Below are 22353 nucleotides of genomic sequence, written 5' to 3'. Positions count from 1 at the left end.
CTGAAACATGCTCGCACACAGACGCAAAAACATGCAATCCAAGTCTGCTGAATGTTAAATGTCAAGGCAGGAGTCCAGCATTGAAGGAATATGAAAGGTGAGACAGCCTGTGCAATCCTGGCCTCTCTGACTGCCAACACACACTAACACACACACACACACACACACACACACACACACACACACACACACACACACACACACACACACACACACACACACCCATGCGTGCGCACACACACACACACACACACACACAAGCTCACAAAAGTGCAAGCCATAAAACCTTGATGAAATGTCAATAAATCATGGGGGAAAAACAAGTAGAGATGCTACAAGTGACTGGTCGACCGCATCAAGAGCTTCTATCTCTCACACACGAGTGATTCTGGACCCACACTGGCGCTGTTCACCCCCAACCCACTAAAGGATGTTCCCTCATATAGGGCCATCCTGTCATTAAACGTGTTTAAGACGTGAGCTTCATCCTGAACAAAGGAGCAAAATGTATCCATTGTGTAGTCACAGTGCCTTAGCTTCAGCTGTGACGATGCCACGTTGCGCTCTTGTGAGAAATCTAAGATTATCTGAGAGGCCAGTCGTCTTCGATCTGCGGCAGAGACGACGGCCGCTGTGACAGTGAGGCTGAACAAGGCAGATGCACTGCATGTGAATGCCTGTTGAGGTGGGGAATGAAGAGATAAGCGTGACCAATGTCCATGTTTATTTTCATTGGTCTTCCAATGTCAACATCTTTACGTGTTTTGCAAAATGAAAAGGTATTGATCGACCCCCTTTCCAGTTTCATTTCCTGCAAGGATTCTCACCAATTCCCACTGATGTCTGTTACTGCATATTCGCCTCAATGTTTTGCTTTGATTCTGAGTTTCTGCTGTTTCTTTGGGCAAATGGGCAAAAGTGTGTATGATTCATGTTTAAAGAACACAGTTTAACAGTTGACCTCGGTTATTAACGTCCATATCAGTCAGGCTGTCGGTTCAGTCAGAGGAACTTGTCGTTCATGTAACTGTACTTGAAAAGTAATGCTGTATCATCACAACGGTTTAAGTCAAAAATGGTTGGATCCATGATCAGCTGTATGTCTTCATCAGTTCTCGTCCTTCGCCATGGGCCGCACTGCATTATGAGCCTGTTTGGTAAACTAATGTGCCGTATCTCTCATGAATGTTCTGATGAACCCTGGATTGGGTTGGTTGTCAGAATACTGTCTTCCCTGCATTGTTCCACTGTGATGCCCAGACCAGCAGTGTATATTTGGTCCTGCTTTTTAAAAACACGCACACATACACAAGTAGGGTGACGTCACTTGTCTGCGTGTGGATGATCTCTGGCTGGTTTTTGCACTTTTCCTCCTCAAATGCACAGACGCTAAAACAAAACGGTTGTCGAAGATGATTTTACTTTAACGCTCATTACGAAATTATACTGTATTGTCACTTATAACCAGTGCTTAAATATTCTTACTAAATACAACATTGTGTTGATTTATGTACAAATTATGTTTTGTTTTTATTATTTAATTTCATAAAGTCATGGAAACTCAACTTCTTCATTTCTGGGTCCTGTACACTACTGTTACATTTTGGTTTTACATTTTATGGGAATGGCGAGGTATGCAATCTGATCTTGTTCCTTTAAATCTGTTTATCTGTACAGGAAGGCTTTCTTTGCTGTATTTTAAATACCTTGAATGGCGAATACAAAACACTTAAATGCCAACTGCCTCAGCTCTTCTCCACTGCATGTTAATATTTTCACAATGTTCAGTCATCCATTCACTGTGTGTGCGTATGTATATCTGTATATATCCCCCAAATCCAAATATATAACTAAGGTGAATCAATCAATAAAGCAAATTTATAGTGAATGTCTTTTGAGCAACACATCTGAATAATGATAGGAAGAATTACTGTAGAATGTTTGTGTTTGTGGCTTCAGCTTGGAAAACCAGTGACGTTGTTTTTAGAATGTTTATACTTATACCGTTCCTCTCAAACACCGTTGCCCGACTCTCAAAGCAGAGTGAGTGAGCCATTTGTCAGCATACATGATCTTTGAGATGAGGTGCACCGTGCCATTGCCTTCATTGCATTTCTACACAATTGTTTTTTAAAAAGCAACGTGAACAAAACAGTTATATTTCAATTGAAGTTATACGATCTAAACCTTAAAACACCCAGGCAGACCTCTGTTATTCATTATGCTCGGTAATTTCACCGTACTTTTCTTTGCAGGCAGATGTCAGGCCAGCTAAGGTAGAAGGGGGTCCTTCCTCACGCTGTGTCCCGACAGGAAGCGAATGAGTTGACCGTCCTCTGTTGAAGTTGGCGGCGTGTTATTGGTATTTACAAAGCATGGAGCGACCATAACAACCCATACCATTACAGGGGACATTTCCGCTCCCAAAGATGTCAGTAAACCGTTGTATGTATCTGATTCCGCGGCTCCGGCGCCACTTTAGGACTCGGACTTTTAAATTGAGCAGCGGAGTGACTGATGCCCATGCCTGCCATGCTTCTGCTGGCCCAAGTGTGTTCTGCAGGAGACCTCTTTCGTCTGACGGCTCTTCATCAAAACCCCCGGACACTTCGCTCTTTGTCCCCGTCAGTCTGAGGGTCGATGTGGCGGAGGATTGGAGCGTGGGAGCAGAGCTGACGCAACCGCTGGATAAAGGTGAGCTAGTTTACCTTTAACTTGTTCATAAACCCGTGTTGCTTTGTGCAGGCTTTTTGAAATGATCTATGTTTTGGTGTTGTTTCTGATGTATCTCTCTTTGTTGCTCAGCTGAGCTTTTGAAACTTCTGAACCGGTTTTACAAGCGCAAAGAGATACAGGATCTGTCAGCACACCACGGCCTGGACGGTCAGAACCTCAACTACCTCCTCATGTTTAGGTCACATGACTCTATAATAACTCGGTTCTAAAGTCAGATCTCCAATGCCTGTGTGTGTTTGTAGCTCGTCTGTTCCATCGGGCCTTTGTCAGCTTCAGGAAGTTTGTTCTGGAAGTCAAATCACTCCCTGCCGATCTGCACATCATCCTCAACGACATCTGCTGTGGAGCAGGTTTGTTAGTTTTTGCAACATGTTCAAGATGCTCTTTGTGTCTACGGCTCCTCCTCCTCTGTTTACATTCATTCTGTTGCTCTTCAGGTCATATAGATGACCTCTATCCATACTTCATGCGTCATGCCAAGCAGATCTTCCCCATGCTTGACTGTATGGATGACCTGAGGAAGATTTCAGACCTCAGAGTCCCTGCCACCTGGTGAGTGTTGTGGCACAAACTGGATCCATCTCATGTGACTGCTTTGGTTGTCTGTACCTGCCTGTGTGTAATGGTGTGTGCGTGTGTGTTTGCGTGTGTGTACACCAGGTACCCTGATGCTCGGGCCATCCAGAGGAAGGTGATCTTCCACGCCGGCCCCACTAACAGTGGGAAAACCCATCATGCCATCCAGCGCTACCTGGCTGCCAAGTCTGGGGTCTACTGTGGCCCCCTCAAGCTGCTGGCCCACGAGATCTTTGAAAGGAGCAACGAGGCTGTACGTGTTTGTCTCTTCTGTCTCTATTGTCCTCCATGTGTGTCTCTCATTTGCTCAATGTCCTTATTGTGTGTGTTCCCAGCACGTGCCATGCGACTTAGTAACGGGGGAGGAGAGGAATATTGTGGACTCAGAGGGTCGACCTGCCAATCACGTGGCCTGTACCATCGAGATGTGCAGTGTCACCACTCCTTGTAAGTAAATGTTACACACACACACAAACACAACACACATCAAAGTCTCATGATCATGATCCCATTCACTGATCACTGGTTTCCTGTACCCGGCTTTGTGTAGATGAGGTGGCTGTTATAGATGAAATTCAGATGATCAAAGATCCTAGCAGAGGCTGGGCCTGGACCAGAGCACTGCTGGGTAACACACACACACACACACACACACACACACCCTGATGAGCTCTTACACTCATTAAGTTTTTCTTCACACTCATGATTGTTGTCACCTGCGTGTTGCTCCTGTCCGTATGTTTCTGCAGGCGTCTGTGCAGAGGAGATCCATGTGTGTGGGGAGGCTGCAGCTGTAGACTTTGTCAGAGAGCTGATGTTCACCACAGGCGAGGAGGTGGAGGTAAAAATGCAGCTGGAAATCCATCAAGAAGAGACGATGGCGGTTGTTGTTGTTGTCCGTTTAAAGAGCCGCTCTCTCCCCTGTCTCTCCCTCCGTCCTCCCTCCGCCCTCGGCAGGTCAACACCTACACACGTCTTACTCCGCTCTCCATTTTGGACTCTGCCTTGGAGTCCTTGGACAACCTGAGGCCTGGCGACTGTATCGTCTGCTTCAGTAAAAATGAAATCTATGCCATAAGCAGACAGATTGAGGCCAGAGGGCAGCAGTGTGCCGTCATTTATGGGAGCCTTCCCCCAGGTGAGTGTGTGAAGTACTGTGATGACCTCTGACCTAGGTTTCTGTGAATCTGTGGTCATCTCTAGCAATCTGTGTGTTAAGTATTCACAGTTTTGCCAATTCTATAAGATTATGGGTTTGCATTTTGGCACATGTACAGTTTTCATCATTCCAAAAGACTTCAATTTTATTTACTGTAACGGTTGATTATAGAGAACCAGAAAGGCGGTGATTCTGCAGTATTCAAGCTGGGTGTTTCTGTGGGTTACAGGCACTAAGCTGTCCCAGGCCAAGAAGTTCAATGACCCCGATGACCCCTGTAAGATCCTGGTCGCCACAGATGCTATTGGCATGGGCCTTAACCTGTACGTACAAGAAGGAATCCTGTATTATTTGGACCTCTGTGTGTTGCATATTGTTTCAGAACCTGTCTTTATCAGCATGGTTATGGTTATGTATCGCTGTTCTACTACACCGCAGATTCGTACCAAAACCCTATTTGAGCCCTATTGTCACCTGCTTCCTTCGGCTTGACTCCCACAGTTGAAGCAATTCGTCTCTAATTTATCAACTTGAAACCAAAGCGTGCTGCCCGCTGCTGGGCCTCGTTTGCATTGCAGTACACTCATTCATCCGGTGTCAAGAGGTCTAATTACGAAAAAGTGAAAACAGCTTTAATATGTTATGTAAGACCCATAAAAGTCATGGAATTTGAAAGAGCTTGTGGTATGGAGTTAATTTGCCTCCGCTCTACTTTATTTTCCAAAATATAATCTGAACTTGCCAAACCGAATGCAAAAAATTTTGTGAAAAAAAAGTTTGAAATGACAGCTGTTTATGTGCGTAACACAAAGACCACAAGATGAGCAACAGATCGACCAGAAACAGGAAAACTGTAAGGCACACGTGCCTGATGGCTTCAGAATAGAATTTAATAAAAAAACTTACACTTTGAAATGACAAGAGATGTGTTAAGAAGTCTAGGTGTGGCTATCCCCAGAAGCTGCATAAGCACAATGAGTGTAAGCATTTCGTTGAGCAATGGCGAGTTCTACCTTCACACATACACGTTCTCCAGCTGTACCCTTGACCTCTAACCCCTGAATCCCTGCGTTTATCTTTCGGAAAGAAATGTGGCTTGTTTTTCCACTTTTGTTATGTTCTCCAACATGTTCTCACAGTAGTGTACGTGTGTCAACTGTGACATCATTCATATGACATGACCTGAATGTCATCATTAACTCCTTCATGGTGTCCAGGGCTGCTAGGGTGCTTCCATCCATGATGTCATTAACAACTGTGACATGCTTGTGTGGTCCCATTCACATCTCTCACCACTATTATTTGTTGATGCAGAAAAATACCAGAAAAATTTGGAATGAATATTTTTTTTAATGAAATGTAAAGAACCCTATGTAACCCTGCTCTCCTATTATAGTGTGGAGGTGATTTGTTTTGAATTTTACTAACTATTTTAGATCAGATTAGCATTTTTACACACATTGAATTGAAGTTTCATCAATGTGTGGGAGCCCTGCTTAGTCTTATTTATTATTTACATATTTAAAGGTGTCGCTTTCTATCTTTTCATCTCTCTCCAGGAGTATCAAACGTATTATCTTCAACGGTCTGGTAAAGCCCTACGTAAATGAGAAAGGAGAGAAACAGATGGAAACTCTCAGCACGTCTCAGGCTCTGCAGATATCTGGCCGTGCAGGGAGGTCGGTCTCACCTTTAGTCATACACACACGGTGCTACTCAGCCCTATTCTCTCACTCTCTCGTTTCTCAATCTCATCTCTCCGTCGCCCCCCGCAGGTTCTCCTCCAAATTTAAAGAGGGAGAAGTCACAACCATGCACAAAGATGATCTGCCTGTGCTGAAAGAAATACTTAGCCAAACAGTGGAACCCATAGAGGTGAGACACACACACACACACACCAGCAGAACACATCGAGTTCAGAATGTGCCAGCGCGCGCGCACACACACACACACACACACACACACACACACACACACACACACACACACACACACACACACACACACACACACACACACACACACACACACACACACACACACACCTTGTAAATAGTGTTTCTGATGTTCTCCTCCTCCGTCTCAGACTGCAGGTCTACATCCTACAGCAGAGCAGATCGAGATGTTCGCCTATCACCTACCTGAAGCTACACTGTCCAATCTGGTGGTGAGTGTCCGTCCGTCCGTCTGTCCGTCCACACTCTCACCTTTTTACTGGGACAGAATTACAACCAGAGCCCCAAAATGAGTTGGGAATGCGTTGGTTCTCATAAAATGTCATCCTCCTAGGTCAGAAGCTGCACTGTGTGTGTGTGTGTGTGTGTGTGTGTGTGTGTGTGTGTGTGTGTGTGTGTGTGTGTGTGTGTGTGTGTGTGTGTGTGTGTGTGTGTGTGTGTGTGTGTGTGTGTGTGTGTGTGTGTGTGTGTGTGTGTGTGTGTGTGTGTGTGTGTGTGTGTGTGTGTGTGTGTGTGTGTGTGCGTGTGTGTGCGCACACCGTGCTCACACTGTGCTTCTGTTTGTGCACTTGTGACCTCTGACCTCTCTCACTCAGGAGGTGTGTTTTTCCCTACACATCTGTTTCTGAATGCGTGTCTTTGATTACTGCACCATCCTCTGTGTTTTTGTGGACACCAAAGCTGACAAAACTCCAACAGGCTGGATTTTAATGTGTTACAGCCACAGAAGTTGTTGTGGTAATCGTCTGAAGTTCGCCTCCAAAATATCTAGTTGATTAATCTGGTCCTGTCTCTGTCTCTCAGGACATATTTGTCAGTCTCTCTCAGGTGGACGGCCTCTATTTCGTCTGCAACATTGACGACTTCAAGTTTCTGGCTGACATGATTCAGCACATCCCACTCAACCTGCGGTCCCGCTACGTGTTCTGCACCGCCCCCATCAACAAGAAGCAGGCTTTCGTGTGCACGTCTTTCCTTAAGGTGAGGACGAGGGGGAGGATGCATGAGACAAAGGGGGGAAAAGGAGAGCGACAGGGAAAGGAAGGATGTATCGATCAGGGATAACGCTGAGGAGTGAGCAGGTTTATTGGGGTCAGGCTGGGTCTAAGTGCTGTTGCTGCGCGTAGGTTCAGTTTTGCATCATGCTGACAAAACAAGTCGCCAGGTTTAGTCAGGTTTATGTGCTTCCTCGGCTCTGCATACTGGCCTGATGACCGACGCTCTCTTTTCTCCTCCAGTTTGCCCGTCAGTTCAGTCGAGATGAACCCCTGACCTTTGACTGGGTGCGTCGCCTTGTCAACTGGCCCCCGGTTGCACCCCAAAACATAAAGGACCTGGTTCACTTGGAGGCAGTCCATGATGTTTTGGACCTGTACCTCTGGCTCAGGTAATGTTCCTCTGACTGTCATCTCAATGGGTTATTATGGCTTAGTTGAATAGAATCAAGGCCCATTATTATGTTCTTGCGTCTTCCTCCTCCCTCTTCCTGCACTATGCCAGCTGCTCAGCACAACCCTCACTGTCTTTATTGTCTTTGTCTGCCTCTCTCCGTAGCTACCGTTTCATGGACATGTTCCCAGACACCACACAGGTGCGAGAGATCCAGCGGGAGCTTGATGACATCATCCAACAAGGTGTCCGAAACATCACGCGTCTCATCAGAGCCGCAGACTTAAACACCGCCGGCCCACTACAGACCCAAAAGAGCGGGCCGAATGTAAAAGCGCCGCGAATCAACAACGCTGGTTATGTTGCCAGAGGTCAAAGAGCACCGCCGCGACAGATGATGGACAGCTCTCTGTCCAGTCGCCTGTTGAGGGACGGCCTGCTGACCCATGATTTGCTCCAGCAGTTGCAAAAGGAGTGGTCAGAGGGAGGCAGAGCAGAACCTCAGCAGGAGCAGGAGCTCACATCTGATACAGAAGGCAGCAAGAATGACATCAAAGGGAAAAGGAAAAAAAAGAAGAAATGAAAGTTGGTTGCCCACTGCCCTTCCCATGTAGACTTGTAGGTTTCTCCACATCAAAAGGATTTCAAGAAGCTTTCAAGCTGTACCAACAGAAATGTGATCTGCTCATGAAGTGACTCTAGTGACGGTTGTTCATCTTACCTTCCTCTGAACTACAGGCTGCATCCCGTCGCCTTTCTGAACGATTGAGCGCTCAGAGCGACGGCGTACTCTTCCTCACCTCCGTGAACACTAACCCGCTCCAGCGTTCCCTTGCAATCCTCAAAACCAAATGGATGCTTTGGATGTTTTATTCACAGCAGAAACATTTGGTTGAAATAAACAAAACAAACCTTAATGTTCACAGTTACATACAGGAAGTGAATGGACCCAGGGTCAAAGGTCACCTTCACGTCCTGCCTGAGCTACTACAGCAGAGACTCCATAATTGCTGTTTCAGAATCATTGTGGTCCTGTTCATTAAGCAGGACGTCTTAACAGCTCAGCTCAGCACAGCCGTATCCGTGTCCATACAGATGTCAGATTTTTACTTGTTTCTGTTTGCACATTAAGGAAGATGAAGTGTAAATAAAAGGGAGATTAATTGTTATTGTTTAACTTTTGGTGATTTTGTGATCAATACAGGAGCTTAATGGGATACTGAGAGGGTAAACAAACTCATGCTGCCATAAAAGCTGCCTCATATTTCCTCTGCCCAGTCGTCTGAATGTGACATCACTGTTGTTTCGTTGGATGACACCACTATTGACTATTTAAGTAGCTTTAGAAACTGACACTGTTTTAAACATCGGAAGCAACACTGTTTTTTAATCGTACATTTGACTTAGTAAATGCCGAAGAGGGAGCAAGAAGAGCCATTAGAAGGGCAACAAGGCTAGCATGTAGATTAGCTCATTACTTTCCAGCGACACAATAACATGTCACTAAAACAGGATAAACACCTAAACAGCGCAGGCATTTATCCTCATAAGAGAGGAGCAGTAGTGTCACCTGTGAAACTATATAACTTCATCCAAGACAAAGAGTTTGAGTTATTGAGACACATGAGGCTTTTGTAGGCCACTGAAGAAGACGCGTGAGCTTAAACTACAAAAGAGGATGGGAATGGGCAGTAAAACACAACATGAGACGGAAATGAAGTGAAGAAAGGGGTGTGGCTTGTTAATCATTGAGTGTCTGTCTGCAGGACTGCAGACTCAGCCAGTGAGAGCAAAACAACACACTGACACTGTTTGAAAGGACGCTTTTACACAGAGAGAAGAAGGGGAACTCTGCATCAAAGGGAGTGAACTGGCTATTAGTCGAAATGTTGGCTGTTCATCTTGTGTCCTACTTATTCTCCAAACTCCATGAAGACCCCACTAAGAAGGTAAACTGCCAATATTTTCAATTTTGTTACCATCGTCTTCATTATAGTAACTATTATTGCAGTCTGTTAATCAGTACCTTAATCTTAACAAATGGAATTACTGCATGAATGGATGATGTGTGTTATCTGACAACAAACCTGACAAACACAAAGTCAGTTATGGGTCTAAATTGAGAGTTATAGCAGTTGCTTTGAACTCATCTTGCTTTTGCTGACTTTGTTGAAATGTGAAATGCAAATCCAGGTAGATAGACAGAAAAACATGATCAAACAGAATTGTGTTTTTGTAATAACATATCCTAGACTACAATGATCATGTGTGAACATTTGCAACAGAAATATGAGAGAAGAACACACTTCCATTGAATTTCCATTATTTGTATCCAGAATTTGACCCATTGAGAGCGATTAGATTTGCTCAGAGTAAACTGATAAGCCAGTCAGACTGTTCAGGTGCGGGGATCAATACTCACTGCGTCAGTTTGTGTGTCATCTTTTCTGAGGAATGATTAACTTCCATGAGTCCTCTCAGTGAGAGCAGGATCAACACACACACACACACACACACACACATACAGAGTGAGCCAGACTAGAGGGACCTTGACCTCTCAATGTGTTACTGCACTTATGGTTTGGCTGAGTGTGTGAGCGTGAGAAAGGTTTTTGATACATTCAGTACCTGAATCTTCTACCTAAAGGGGAACAGGAGGAGAGGAGATAAATCATTCTGGTTCATGGCTTCTGTGTTTGCTCTGTCCCCCACTTCATGTGTGTTTTTGTCAGGTGGACAGGTTTCTGTTTGCCATGCATCTCCAAGACAACCAGCTAGAGGACATTTCATCTCTTTTCCTAGCTGAGATGAAGAAAGGGCTTTCAGCAGACAGCAACGTCGCAGCAACGGTGAAGATGTTGCCGACACATGTCCGCTCCACACCTGATGGATCAGGTCACTAACATCATGTTTTTCAAACTGCTGTGTTCTGTTTTGTCTCATACGCATTTCACTCGTTCTCAGAAAACAAACCAACGTCAGAGTTGTGAGGAGAGATTTGATGTTTCCGTTTCTCCTCTAGAGAAAGGACAATTCCTGGCGTTGGATCTGGGAGGCTCCACCTTTAAGGTGCTCCGAGTTAACATGAGAGAGGACAGAGGGGTGGAGATGGAGGAGCAGATCTATCCGGTACCAGCGGAGCTCCTCAGTGGGAGTGGGGCAGAGGTGAGGGGTGGGAAAGAGGAGGTTGGGAGGTCAATGCTGAATGGTGAATCTCCTTCTTGTCCATCTACAGCTCCTTCTCTCTCTCTCCCTCTCTCTCTCTTTCTCTCTCTCTCTCTGTAGCTTTTTGACCATGTAGCCAAGAATCTAAAGAACTTCCTGCTTCAGAAAAACATCAGTTTGGAGGAGAAGCATCCTCTGGGCTTTACTTTGTCCTTCCCTTGTGAGACGAAGGCCTTGAACCAGGTAGCAGCCCTGTCCTCAACATGTGTGAAGTGCACAGCTCTACATATGCGCACTGTTAGACTGTGCTAGATGAAGCATATCTCTCCTCTCCTCTTTAGGGATTATTAGTAAACTGGAGCAAAAACTACAGAGCTCGAGGCCTCCCGGGGAAAGACATGGTCCAGGCGCTCAGACAGGCTATTGACAGGACTGGGGTAGGACATCAAAACTTTCTGATTCTGTATAAATCACCCATGACGTTGTTGACAATGTCTTCGATGTTACTCACTACTGCTTATACTGATTCAATCCATCAACCCCGTCATATCTGCTTTCACATGCGTGGTTCATCAGTGTGTGTGTAACTCAACATGCAGGGTATGGACATAGACGTGTTGGCCCTGGTTAATGACACTGTCGCCACCATGATGACCTGTGGCCTTGATGATCAGTCTTGTGAAGTTGGACTCATCATTGGTAAGTAAATGTTCGAGCCCATGTTTGAGTCAAAACAATACATTTTGCTCAAAAGCTTGAGTGCAGCTGCGTATTTAGTTGAATTGCAGCGCCCTCTAGTGGTTCACAGTCTGTATGTTTAACCTTTGAACAGCTTGGAGAGGAGGCAGTTGCACTTCTGTATGGCTCAGAAAGGTATTCAGGATTATGATTTAGCTTGATTTAGCTTAATTTAACATTCAAAGTTATACTGTATGTTTGTGTGTTCAGGTAATGGTACCAATGCTTGCTACATGGAGGAGCTGCATCACATTGACAATGTGGAGGGAGACGAGGGAAGGATGTGTGTCAACACCGAGTGGGGAGCTTTTGGAGATGACGGGGCACTGAATGATGTCATCACAGAGTTTGACAGGGACATCGATTCTGCGTCCTGCAACCCTGGAAAACAACTGTAAAGGAAAAACAAAAGCTAATTTCACACGTGATGTAATCTGACTTAAAGGTGTCTAATGTAACATCTGCCACCGCTTTGTTGCAGCTTTGAGAAGATGATCAGTGGACTGTATCTGGGTGAGCTGGTGAGGTTAGTTGTGTTAAAGATGGCCAAGAAAGGACTCCTGTTTGGTGGACACGTGTCTGAGGCCCTGAGGACCAAAGGGAAGATCACCACCACACATGTAGCAGCCATGGAGAGGTCAGTTACGTGTGTGACTCTTTGTGGAACGCACTCTCTGTCTACAAACAGTGTGAACCTGTCTGTCTCTCCCCTCACAGTCAAGACGGTCTGAGGAACACCAGAGACATTCTCAACGGCCTCTATCTGTCCCCATCGCAAGACGACTGCATTGCTGTCCAACACGTCAGCACCATAGTCTCCTTCAGGTCCTCAAATCTAGTGGCTGCTGGGCTGGCTGCCATCTTGAGGAAAATAAGAGAAAACAGGAAGCTGGAGACTTTGAAGATAGCTCTTGGCATTGATGGAAGTGTGTACAAGACACACCCACGGTAGGTTACTATGGAAACATCAAACCCACGTTCCTTCAAGATGGATCGTGATGCGATAACCTGAGGCTGCTTGTGTTTCAGCTACGCTAAACGTCTTCAAAAGGTCCTACACAGACTGGTTCCTGAGTGCCACATCCGATTCATCCTGTCGCAGGGTGGCAGCAGCAAGGGGGCTGCCATAGTAACAGCAGTTGCCCAGCGACTGGCATTGTGGAGGAAACAGGTGTGTGTTTGTGTGTGTGTGTGTGTGTGTGTGTGTGTGTGTGTGTGTGTGTGTGTGTGTGTCAATATGTGTGCACACAAGTTATGCTCTTTTTTCAGATTACAGTCACAGCTTTTTATTTTGATTCCAGGTGGATGAGATACTGTCGCCATTGACCCTGAGTCAGGAGCAGCTCCGATTGGTCAAAGCCCGGATGAGGGCAGGGTTAGATGCAGGTCTGAGGAGAAATGGCCTCTCCTCAGTAAAGATGCTGCCCACATATGTGTGCCGCACACCTGACGGCACAGGTCAGCGTGATGACTGATGTCTCTTCCAACAACTTGTCTACTTCCAACTGATTTGAGCTCAATTCAATCATCAAAGTGAAACAAACTTTGTGTTTTTCAAGAGCGTGGAAACTACTTAGTCCTGGATCTGGGTGGGACCAACTTCAGGGTTTTGCTGGCGAAGATTCGCAACGGTATGCAACAAAGTGTCCGACTCTACAATAAGATCTACACTGTGCCACAGGAGGTAATGCAAGGAGCAGGAGAGGAGGTAGGTCACCTCTAGATCATTAGATATTTACATTGAGAGAAAGACGAGCAGATTGCACCCAACAACCCCGTAAACCCTAAAGTGGGGTAACTTACATGCCAAAAGTAACATTCCTCCACTTTCCTCCAAACTTAAGAGAAAACCATTGCGATAAACAAATTACGCACATTTCAGTAGTGGGAGATGAAGACATGTGATGATATGATGTCACAGTTGTTAAGACTAAACCTGGATACGCAGCAACATTGATTCCACCACAATTCTGGTAAAAAAGACGGAACTCAAACTGTTTAACATTTGTCTGACAAAAGCTGTATTAAAATGGTTGAAAATAGAGTAAAACAAATGTATTTCTCTGTAAATTCGCCATATTTTAAATAGCAATTTATGAATTATTCAATCTTATTGAGCGTCCCTGTAGGAGGCGACACATTGCTGCTTTGGTCATGATCAAACCTCAGCCTGCTCCTTCTCTTGAATTCAATTGCAGTAACAGCCTTTTGCCACAGGGTAGCGCTCTTATACTGCATGTACACACACTGTAGGACTTTGGTAAAATGAAGAAGCTCAACTACCATAATCTGTTGTTTTCAATACTTTGGACTAAATATGAGTCGATCACTGGTAGAGGTCGGTTCCTCAGGGATGTTTGACATTGTGCACTACTCAAATCCAAACATGGCTGCTCCACGCTGCATTCCTCTCATTATAACAAGGACGTTATGAGTAGGGACACTTTGTTTCTCACATTTTAGAAAATGGAGTGTCAACATCCTCCCTACTCAGATGTCTGTCTGATCATTATCAGCATTCATGACTTTTATTGCTGGAGATTATCACCTCGGAGCTTAAGCAGATCAGAGTTATAGCCTGACGAAACCTGTCTGTCATAGCTCAGGTATTCCAAAACATATGACTACTGTTATTTTTATGATTGTAGGCACTTTTCTTATGAAATGTTTGATATTGTTGCATCTTTAAGAGGAAACAGAGACCATACTCAGCATTGAAACACACAGGCCCATATGGACATGTATCATTTTTTGAAAGGCCCTGTTCACCTTTCTCTCTCTGCCTCTAGTTGTTTGATCACATCGTGCACTGTATTAGTGACTTCCTGGATTACATGGGAATGAAGAAGGCTCGTCTCCCTGTTGGCCTCACCTTTTCCTTCCCCTGTGAGCAGACTGCCATTGACACGGTATGAATGGGTATCGGACTGCCTTTGCTGTGCGGTAATGACCATAGAATAGAATAGTTGCCTTGGTTCCTTTCTCACCACATTCACAGTGTACCATACATCCTTGTTCTCCTTCATCTTTTTTTCTCTTCCTCTCCAAAATATTTCTTAACATCCTCCTGCAGGGCATCCTGGTGAGCTGGACCAAAGGCTTCAAGGCCACAGACTGTGAAGGAAAGGATGTAGTTGATATGCTGAAGGAGGCTGTCAAGAGACGCAGTGTGAGTCAGAGTCACAGACTGATGGTCTACAGTCAGACTATAACACAACAGAGGTTCAGGTTTGAACTCAGCTCATGTGGTCGTCACATACAGCTGCACATTCACACAGTTTATTCAGTGATCCTGCTAGATTAGACCATTTTATGCTGGAGTAAGTGGAGTAGAATTTGCATCTTAAAGGTGGGAGTTATCCCACCCCAACAGCTGCATTATTAATGTGAGATTGCACACCCACACCATCATGAGAAGAAATCTGGCCAACTAAAGTAAGTGCACAGCTGTGTGGGGGCTCCATAGCGGCACAGGGGCTTAATGATATTACACAGAGGGAGGCAGAGGGACCTGTGTTGTGGGCATTGTATGTGATATTGGGCTATACATATAAACTTTGTGTGTGTGTGTGTGTGTGTGTGTGTGTGCGTGTGCGTGTGCGTGTGCGTGTGTGTGTGTGTGTGTGTGTGTGTGTGTGTGTGCCTAAAGGAGTTTGATCTGGACACGGTTGCAATAATCAATGACACAGCTGGGACCATGATGGGATGTGCTTATGAAGACCCCCAGTGTGAAATTGGACTGATAGCTGGTATGTATTTACTGTTATAATGGGTTTTTTTGGACCTTTAGAGTAAGTTTATTTTTGCCTTTCCCATTTTTTAGTATATCCTCTTTTGCAAATGAAGACCAACACGCAGGTTTCATTATGTGGTCGGACTTCCAGATGTCAGCCATGTCATTGTGTCCCACAGGTACTGGCACTAACGTTTGTTACATGGAAGACCTGAAGAATATAGAGAAAATTGAATTCTGGGAAGAGCGAATGGAGACGCAGAGGGTGAGAGTAGAGACAGTGTTTGTGGTGATAAGGATGAATTTGAATCTTCATAAATAACAGGCAACTCAATGTTTCCCGTTCCCGGCAGAATGGCTGGACAGAAGGAAGAGGAGGGGCCGTGAAGATGTGCATCAACACAGAGTGGGGTGGTCTAGGCGATGACGGCTGTTTGGACGACATCATCACATCCTATGATACTGAGGTGGACAGATATTCACTCCACCCTGGAAAACAAAGGTTAGAAACACTCGCAGAATGTGTGTGTGTGTGTGTGTGTGTGTGTGTGTGTGTGTGTGTGTGTGTGTGTGTGTGTGTGTGTGTGTGTGTGTGTGTGTGTGTGTGTGTGTGTGTGTGTGTGTGTGTGTGTGTGTGTGTGGACCCTGTCATGGTTCCTGTACACACTGTGAAGTTAAGTATCTCCTTCACTCTCTCTCTGGTGTGTGTGTGTGTGTCTGTAGGTTCGAAAAGCTGACCAGTGGGATGTATTTAGGAGAGATCGTCCGTCGGGTGCTGTTAGATTTAACGAGAAGAGGTTTGCTGTTCAGAGGACAAGTCACTGACGCTTTAAACACACCTGGAATATTCCAAACCAAATACTTGTCCCAAATAGAGAGGTAGGAGAAACACGCACATGCGCACACACACACGGCACTCATGGCCTTTGTGGCTGTATGTTAACCACATACTGTAACTCTCCTGTCTCCCTCTAGTGACCGGATCACTCTACTGCAGGTGCGATCCATTCTGAAGCATCTGGGTCTGGACAGCACCATCGACGACAGCATTGTTGTCAAAGAGGTAGAAGATCAACAAGTTATTAGCTGCTGTAAAACTTGTAAAACTGGGCATATAGTCTGTATTCCGACGTGTTTAAGTTCCCTTGAGTTCTTGAACACATGGTGGTGGTGTTTTTCTCAATTCATACATATTAGACCAATTGGTGAACTATGGGCATTTAGATCATGACATCATTTCTCAAGTCTACCAAATGGTGTCATTAAAATTAGACACAGTTGTGCAAACACGTGACCATATTCATGTAGCTTTACATTTTAACGGACAAGATTATGGACTATATAGACTTATGGACTATAAGGAATAAAAGAGGGGAAATCTTACTAGTCCTTTAGTGGCCCTAGTAGTAAGTGAATACAATAAGTGAAACCAAAATGGTGGGATTGTTTTAACTGATTGCAGCTAATAGGATGTAACCTTAATCAATGGATTTGCTCTGCTTTGTTAAAATATAATGACTTATCACGAGAGATACTGCCAGAATGTAAAAGTGCAACAACCCCTAAACATAATCACATTGCATTTCAAGTTGAACTAGATTAAAGGTCAGCTAGAGGTAACTGTGATATGTTGTTACTTTCTCCCTACACATTTGTGATTCTGTCTGACTCTTATCTGTCGTGAAGAAACAGACGATTAAACTGTGCAGTGCTGATAAGTGTTTTCATTGTTGTGCAGGTATGTGGGTTGGTGTCACGTCGTGCAGGTCAGCTGTGTGGCGCAGGAATGGCGGCGGTGGTCGATAAGATCAGAGAGAACCGTGGGCTGGACCAACTGAATGTCACTGTAGGGGTGGACGGGACGCTCAACAAATTACATCCACAGTGAGTTCAGATATAGACTCAGTTTGTGATAATACTTGCTTTAGCTTATTCATCCTTCTTTTTCCAAAACAATACCAAAAACGTTATTGTTTCTTTTCTTTTTTGCTGCTGCCATTGTAGTTTTTCACGAATCCTCCAAGAGACAGCCAGGGTCTTGGCTCCTCAGTGTCACGCAGTCTTCCGACCATCAGAGGATGGCAGCGGGAAAGGTGCCGCCCTCATCACTGCAGTGACCAAACAGATGTATTTGTAACTGTCCAGCAGTTTTTACAGAGGCCAGTTTTGTATTTTTTCCCTTCGCACGGCAGTCCCTGTCACCGCAAACTCCAAGGCTGACCTGCAGGAATGTGACACAGCCCACGTGTATCCTCTGATACACACACAGAGACACAAGCTGCTTCTTTTCACCTGTCACTAACGCTGCCAAATGTGTCAAGTTGAGCGGCTGGTCAAGCCAAAAGCACTACAGTATTCAGTATATTCTGCAACAAAGAATGTTATTACAATATACAGAGATTAGTATGCAAATTACAGCTAATAATAATAAGTGTTTTATCAGAGATGGACTACACACTTCAGAATTTCAGTGTGGATCCATAAATGTCCCTGCAATGAAAATTTGGTTCTTGACACATGATTTGAAAACCCAACATGTGTTTCACCCACAGCTGCACGGTCACATGTCACTGTAGGCTTCACACTGATTAGATCCCGGGCCTGATGGCAATGAAGAACTCCTGGATACAGAGAAGAAAGTACTTATGTGTGACCAAGCATAACTGATTTTTAACTATTATGTGACATTCCATTATTGGATACTTGGGACAGTAAACAGAACTTTAAAGTCTCTTCACTTCTGGCCAAACAGTATTAATATACATGTTGTGTTTTTTTTACTATGTTAAACAGTAAAAATTCAACAATGAATGAATGAATAAATATGTGCTCTTCATGTGTTCATTCACATGTTATCATCCTTGCTGTGTTCATTATCCATTTATGATCATTCAATTGTTCTGTTTCTTGAAATTTTTTATTTAAGTATAATTTGCATTGTACATTGAAGTTGCAGCAACAATTTTAAATGATTGTCAACGTGTTTCGAGAATTGACTTTGTTTAGATTATGGAGCGGCAAGGAGGAAAAGTGACTGTTCACGCGTGTGTGTGCGTGTGCATGCCTGTGTGTCAGCAGTATTGATGAAGAGTAAGAGGCGTATTGGAATGTCAATGAGCACATTTTCCGGCAACAGAAACAAGCACATCTCTGTTCTGTGCTTGCGTACTGATGTTCTATCCTTGTGATTGCCTGTCTGTCTCTCCACATGTCTGTCTGCTCATTCTGCCCGTCTCTATCCATCGGGCTGGATCCTTGGCCCTCTGCCTTTGTTTATCTGCACTGCACATACTTCTGCACTGAAATAACAGTACAAGCACAAACATGAACAAACCGCCCCGAAGTTTTCACACAGTTGATGAAGAAGAAGGTGCAAGAGTGGAGCATCCAAGTAATAAAGAATGGAAGGATTACAGGAAGAGAATGGCGGCGTGTTAAAAGGAGTGAGTGGCTAATCTGTTGGGGATTAACATGTTACAGTGCTGCTGTGTCATCTGAGGGCTCCATCACACACACACACAACGAGCAAGAGTAATTCCACACTGTCCTATATCATCAGACCACAGAGGCACCACTGAGAGCTCAATCCACTCACAATTCCTCTTCTTCTCGTGTTCTGTGGCTCTTTTCTTCTTCATCTCCTCTTCATTCCTCTCTACTGCGCCCTTTACCTTTACTCTAACTCCCTTCTTAGAAGGTTTGAATGTATCAGCATTCCTCAGGGAGGAAGGTGTGTGAGTATGCCAAGTCTCTTTGAGGCTCCTTGACTTTATGAGTGTGCCCCATTGTCTCTCTTGTAAAGCAACAATAAGAGCGTTCACACACACAAGCACACACGCACACATACACAGAACTAGAAATGGTCATCACGATTAGCATGAGTTCTACAAAATCAACACTGGGGACGAGGTCAAGCCCAGTTCAGTTTGTCTTCTTTTGTGCTACATTGCTGTACATTGTTGTACTTTTGTAGCAGGATTCACATCTGTTTAGTTTCTTTTTGATGTAGTTTCCAGGAGCGAGAACGTCTGATTTCTTCTTGTTCGTCCTCTCATTTTCTCCGACAGACATGAGCACAAGCTGGACGCTGGAAGCTGATCCTGTGTGTGGAGTGGGCTGTGGAACAGAGAGACACGTTCCTCAGACACATCACTGTGGTGACCACTGTTCAATACCAACACGACCGGATGAATGGGAATCTTTATTGACTCAGGTAATGGAATAACACAGATGTATTCAGACCTACAGATTAGATTAGCAGAACAGATGATCATTACTGTGTGAATAGCATCTAGGAGTTAGGTAGTGAAACATCTTAGTATGTGATTATGGGATCTATGGGATTATCCCCAGCTTGTTTCATAAAATGACGCATCACCCACAGCTGTTTGTTCATCCTTATGTGGTTCACATAAACAGCAGTGCAGTGAGTATATGATGCATTTGAGAAAGTGTTTCTAACAATGTCACTCATAGCAAACACAAAAAGTACTGTTTAAGCATAACATTAGCAGATTAGCACCCAACAGAGACAGCACACACTGATAATCACCAGTTAGTGGAGTACATTCACTTTGCTCTTCGTCTTACCACACAGTTCTTGGCTAAGATGTGGTCTGTTACCCAAACAAACTACAAACGGTCTTGATAAGGATCAAAGTATCACAGTAGCTACTATCACAACCCAGAGATGATAACATTTAAAGGAGAAACAGCGTTAGGATTTTTACGTTAGTCCCTCAAAATCACAGATGCAATAGCACAAGCCTCCATAAAACCACAATTTACTGTCGGCAGCTTTAGTTTACGTGATAAGTACGAGAAATGCGAACAGGTTTAAACAAGTCGACAGGGAGGATGTTGAATTATATAACTACCTCGATTATTTGCCAGTACTGTGAATAATGCAAAGTTGCTCTTCGTGGACAGAATTAATAGGATTGCTCGGTTCTCCAAATATACATGAGCCGCGTTCAATCAGAGTATGAAGAGGGTTTTAGTGTAATCTTGCGTTGCGATGATGTGAAGATGAAGGAAGGAAGGAATCTCCGCTGACACTGTCTTTGCTTGTACAATAAGGTTTTATTATACAAAGTACAGCATCATAACAAGCACCATGGAACGCTTGTGAGAGACTCTGCAGCCGGAATGAGTCGCTCTCGAACTCTGACTTACTGACATATTTATACAGTTGATTCTCACTCAGAAAAGACCTGTTCAAAAATTCGAAATTTGCGCTCGCGATCTGTCGGTCTGGCGGGGTGATTATAATACAGTATAACACAGTATATTTATTTGTATGACGTCATCGAAAGAGTGTCTCGCTGGCCGGATCAAACGGCCACACCTGTGTAAAACAATGTCAGGTCAGAACTGTCTGCGAGCAATATGCCGTCATCGAAAGAGCCATATATGGCCCGCCAGCCATAGATTCCCGACCTGTACTCCCGATTTCTAATAGCTCACGAAGATTCAAAAATATAATTTGAGATTTGAGTTGTAGAGTGAAGGGGCAGTGAGCTGGTCAAGAAACATGAATCAACTCATTCCACAGTCTTGGCTGTCAGACTCTACCTGATGAACCCATGGAACTGCAGATGTCACATTGCATCACTATTCACCTTACCTTTTTCAATTGCAATTTGCGTTTCCGTGGCCTTTTATCTAACAAAAGTTCATCCACCTCCAGCACTTTTTTGGAGATTGTTTTTCAAAAATAGTTTGGTCATAATTTGCATTGAATGGAAACATTCAAGTTGGATGAGTTGGATGGAAACAGCAACTGACACACATAAACGTTACTATACCATTGTCCTAATTATTGGCTACACCTGTGACTTTCCTGCTGTGACAAGTGAAAACATGTCCGAGATCTATTTATGCATTCAAGAGTTCTGAATTGAGGCTCTAGTTTGGCACTATGAAGGCTTCACCTAACTGGTTTAGATTTATAATTTGCAATTTGGGTACTTCAGGGGCTGAAGTAGGTTATATAAGTTTGTTACTCATCTTTTAAATACAAATTATATTAGACAAGTTATTCATTATGTTTGTGCCTTCGCAAAGTGAAGACGGAGGTCAGGGACACCAACATCCAGTGAAGTAGAGTGAAGCTGTGTGGCTCGATGTGGCCGCTGCCTTTTAAATGAGCTGTTAAAGTGATGTTGGCTGGAGAGCTGCATGGTGTATTCACTGAGGCCCTTGTTGTCCCCCAGAGAAGCCGGACAACAGACAGCTGTTGTTGTAGTGGTGATGTAACGTCTGTTTGAGAGGACCGGTGAGACATTGGGTGAGTGAGTCAAAATTAAACGTGTCATAATCATAGCTAAACCAATCTTGTGGATTCCCAAAGAGAACTGTGTTATGCTGTAATGAGGGTGAAACCTTGTGAAATCAACATTTTCTCAGCTACTTCCCTTGATGATGCAACATTGTTCACAGAACTGATGTGAGGGAACCAGGAAGTTAGTGTAGGAGGGCAATACATAACATAAAGTAGAGAAGCCTTCGGCGGCTCTTACACATTGTTCTGTGGAGGGAGCCAGGTCAGATTCATTAGGTCACAAGGTCTAACTCCAGGTTAGTCTTGGGATTCCCTCTTCTTTTGGTGCCTGCCTGATAGAAAGCCTAAAGTAGTTTCCTCTGTTCATCATTCAGTTTATGATTCTTGATGTCAAACTCCCACTATTATAATTGTGACATCATTTATGATGATTTATGATGATGATCATTTCAACTCAACACAAATACACACACACACCACAGAATAAGATCAGATCAAATAAGCTATAAGCCTATAGGAATACAGGGGACTAGACTAGTGAAAGCTAAATAGCAACAAAAATGCTCCCAGTTCAGAGGACATTTCCACGAAAATCATTTCAAAATGAAAGGAGGCATAA

General features: G+C 44.2%; 2 protein-coding genes across 2 annotated transcripts; both read left to right on the top strand.

Moving 5' to 3' along the window:
- The first annotated feature begins 2295 nt into the window (after positions 1–2295).
- On the top strand, positions 2296–8984 carry supv3l1 (SUV3-like helicase). The gene is made up of 16 exons (XM_076156234.1): positions 2296–2694; positions 2806–2883; positions 2979–3086; positions 3174–3288; positions 3397–3565; positions 3648–3759; positions 3863–3940; positions 4062–4153; positions 4270–4450; positions 4701–4794; positions 6031–6150; positions 6247–6346; positions 6558–6638; positions 7231–7407; positions 7665–7813; positions 7981–8984. The coding sequence occupies exons 1-16, from the start codon at positions 2430–2432 to the stop codon at positions 8396–8398; spliced, it is 2337 nt and encodes a 778-aa protein (XP_076012349.1). The 5' UTR covers positions 2296–2429; the 3' UTR covers positions 8399–8984.
- Positions 8985–9581: 597 nt separating this feature from the next.
- On the top strand, positions 9582–17780 carry LOC143004773 (hexokinase HKDC1-like). Its single transcript, XM_076155915.1, has 21 exons — positions 9582–9764; positions 10548–10710; positions 10838–10980; positions 11101–11223; positions 11322–11417; positions 11580–11679; positions 11929–12112; positions 12200–12355; positions 12436–12666; positions 12748–12889; positions 13020–13176; positions 13278–13426; positions 14508–14627; positions 14792–14887; positions 15368–15467; positions 15631–15716; positions 15805–15953; positions 16175–16330; positions 16427–16514; positions 17190–17335; positions 17456–17780. The coding sequence occupies exons 1-21, from the start codon at positions 9702–9704 to the stop codon at positions 17586–17588; spliced, it is 2781 nt and encodes a 926-aa protein (XP_076012030.1). The 5' UTR covers positions 9582–9701; the 3' UTR covers positions 17589–17780.
- Positions 17781–22353: the final 4573 nt, after the last annotated feature.

This window comes from Genypterus blacodes, unplaced genomic scaffold (genome assembly GCF_046128005.1).
Source record: "Genypterus blacodes isolate CSIRO-AG114 ecotype Tasmania unplaced genomic scaffold, CSIRO-AGI_Gbla_v1 ptg000067l_1, whole genome shotgun sequence".
Classification (NCBI taxonomy): domain Eukaryota; kingdom Metazoa; phylum Chordata; class Actinopteri; order Ophidiiformes; family Ophidiidae; genus Genypterus; species Genypterus blacodes.
The sequence above is the reverse complement of the archived record's forward strand: the minus strand, read 5'-3'. Positions and strand labels throughout refer to the sequence as shown.

What these genes read in the sequence shown, in the direction of transcription:
- LOC143004773 (XM_076155915.1), top strand. Translation starts at nt 9,702, where the DNA reads ATGTTGGCTGTTCATCTTGTGTCCTACTTATTCTCCAAACTCCATGAA. An exon ending in AGGCTGTCAAGAGACGCAGT is followed by an intron (nt 14,888 to 15,367) that starts GTGAGTCAGAGT and finishes GTGTGCCTAAAG; the next exon opens with GAGTTTGATCTGGACACGGT. An exon ending in TGAAATTGGACTGATAGCTG is followed by an intron (nt 15,468 to 15,630) that starts GTATGTATTTAC and finishes TGTGTCCCACAG; the next exon opens with GTACTGGCACTAACGTTTGT.
- supv3l1 (XM_076156234.1), top strand. Translation starts at nt 2,430, where the DNA reads ATGTCAGTAAACCGTTGTATGTATCTGATTCCGCGGCTCCGGCGCCAC. An exon ending in CGACATCTGCTGTGGAGCAG is followed by an intron (nt 3,087 to 3,173) that starts GTTTGTTAGTTT and finishes GTTGCTCTTCAG; the next exon opens with GTCATATAGATGACCTCTAT. An exon ending in CCACAGGCGAGGAGGTGGAG is followed by an intron (nt 4,154 to 4,269) that starts GTAAAAATGCAG and finishes CGCCCTCGGCAG; the next exon opens with GTCAACACCTACACACGTCT.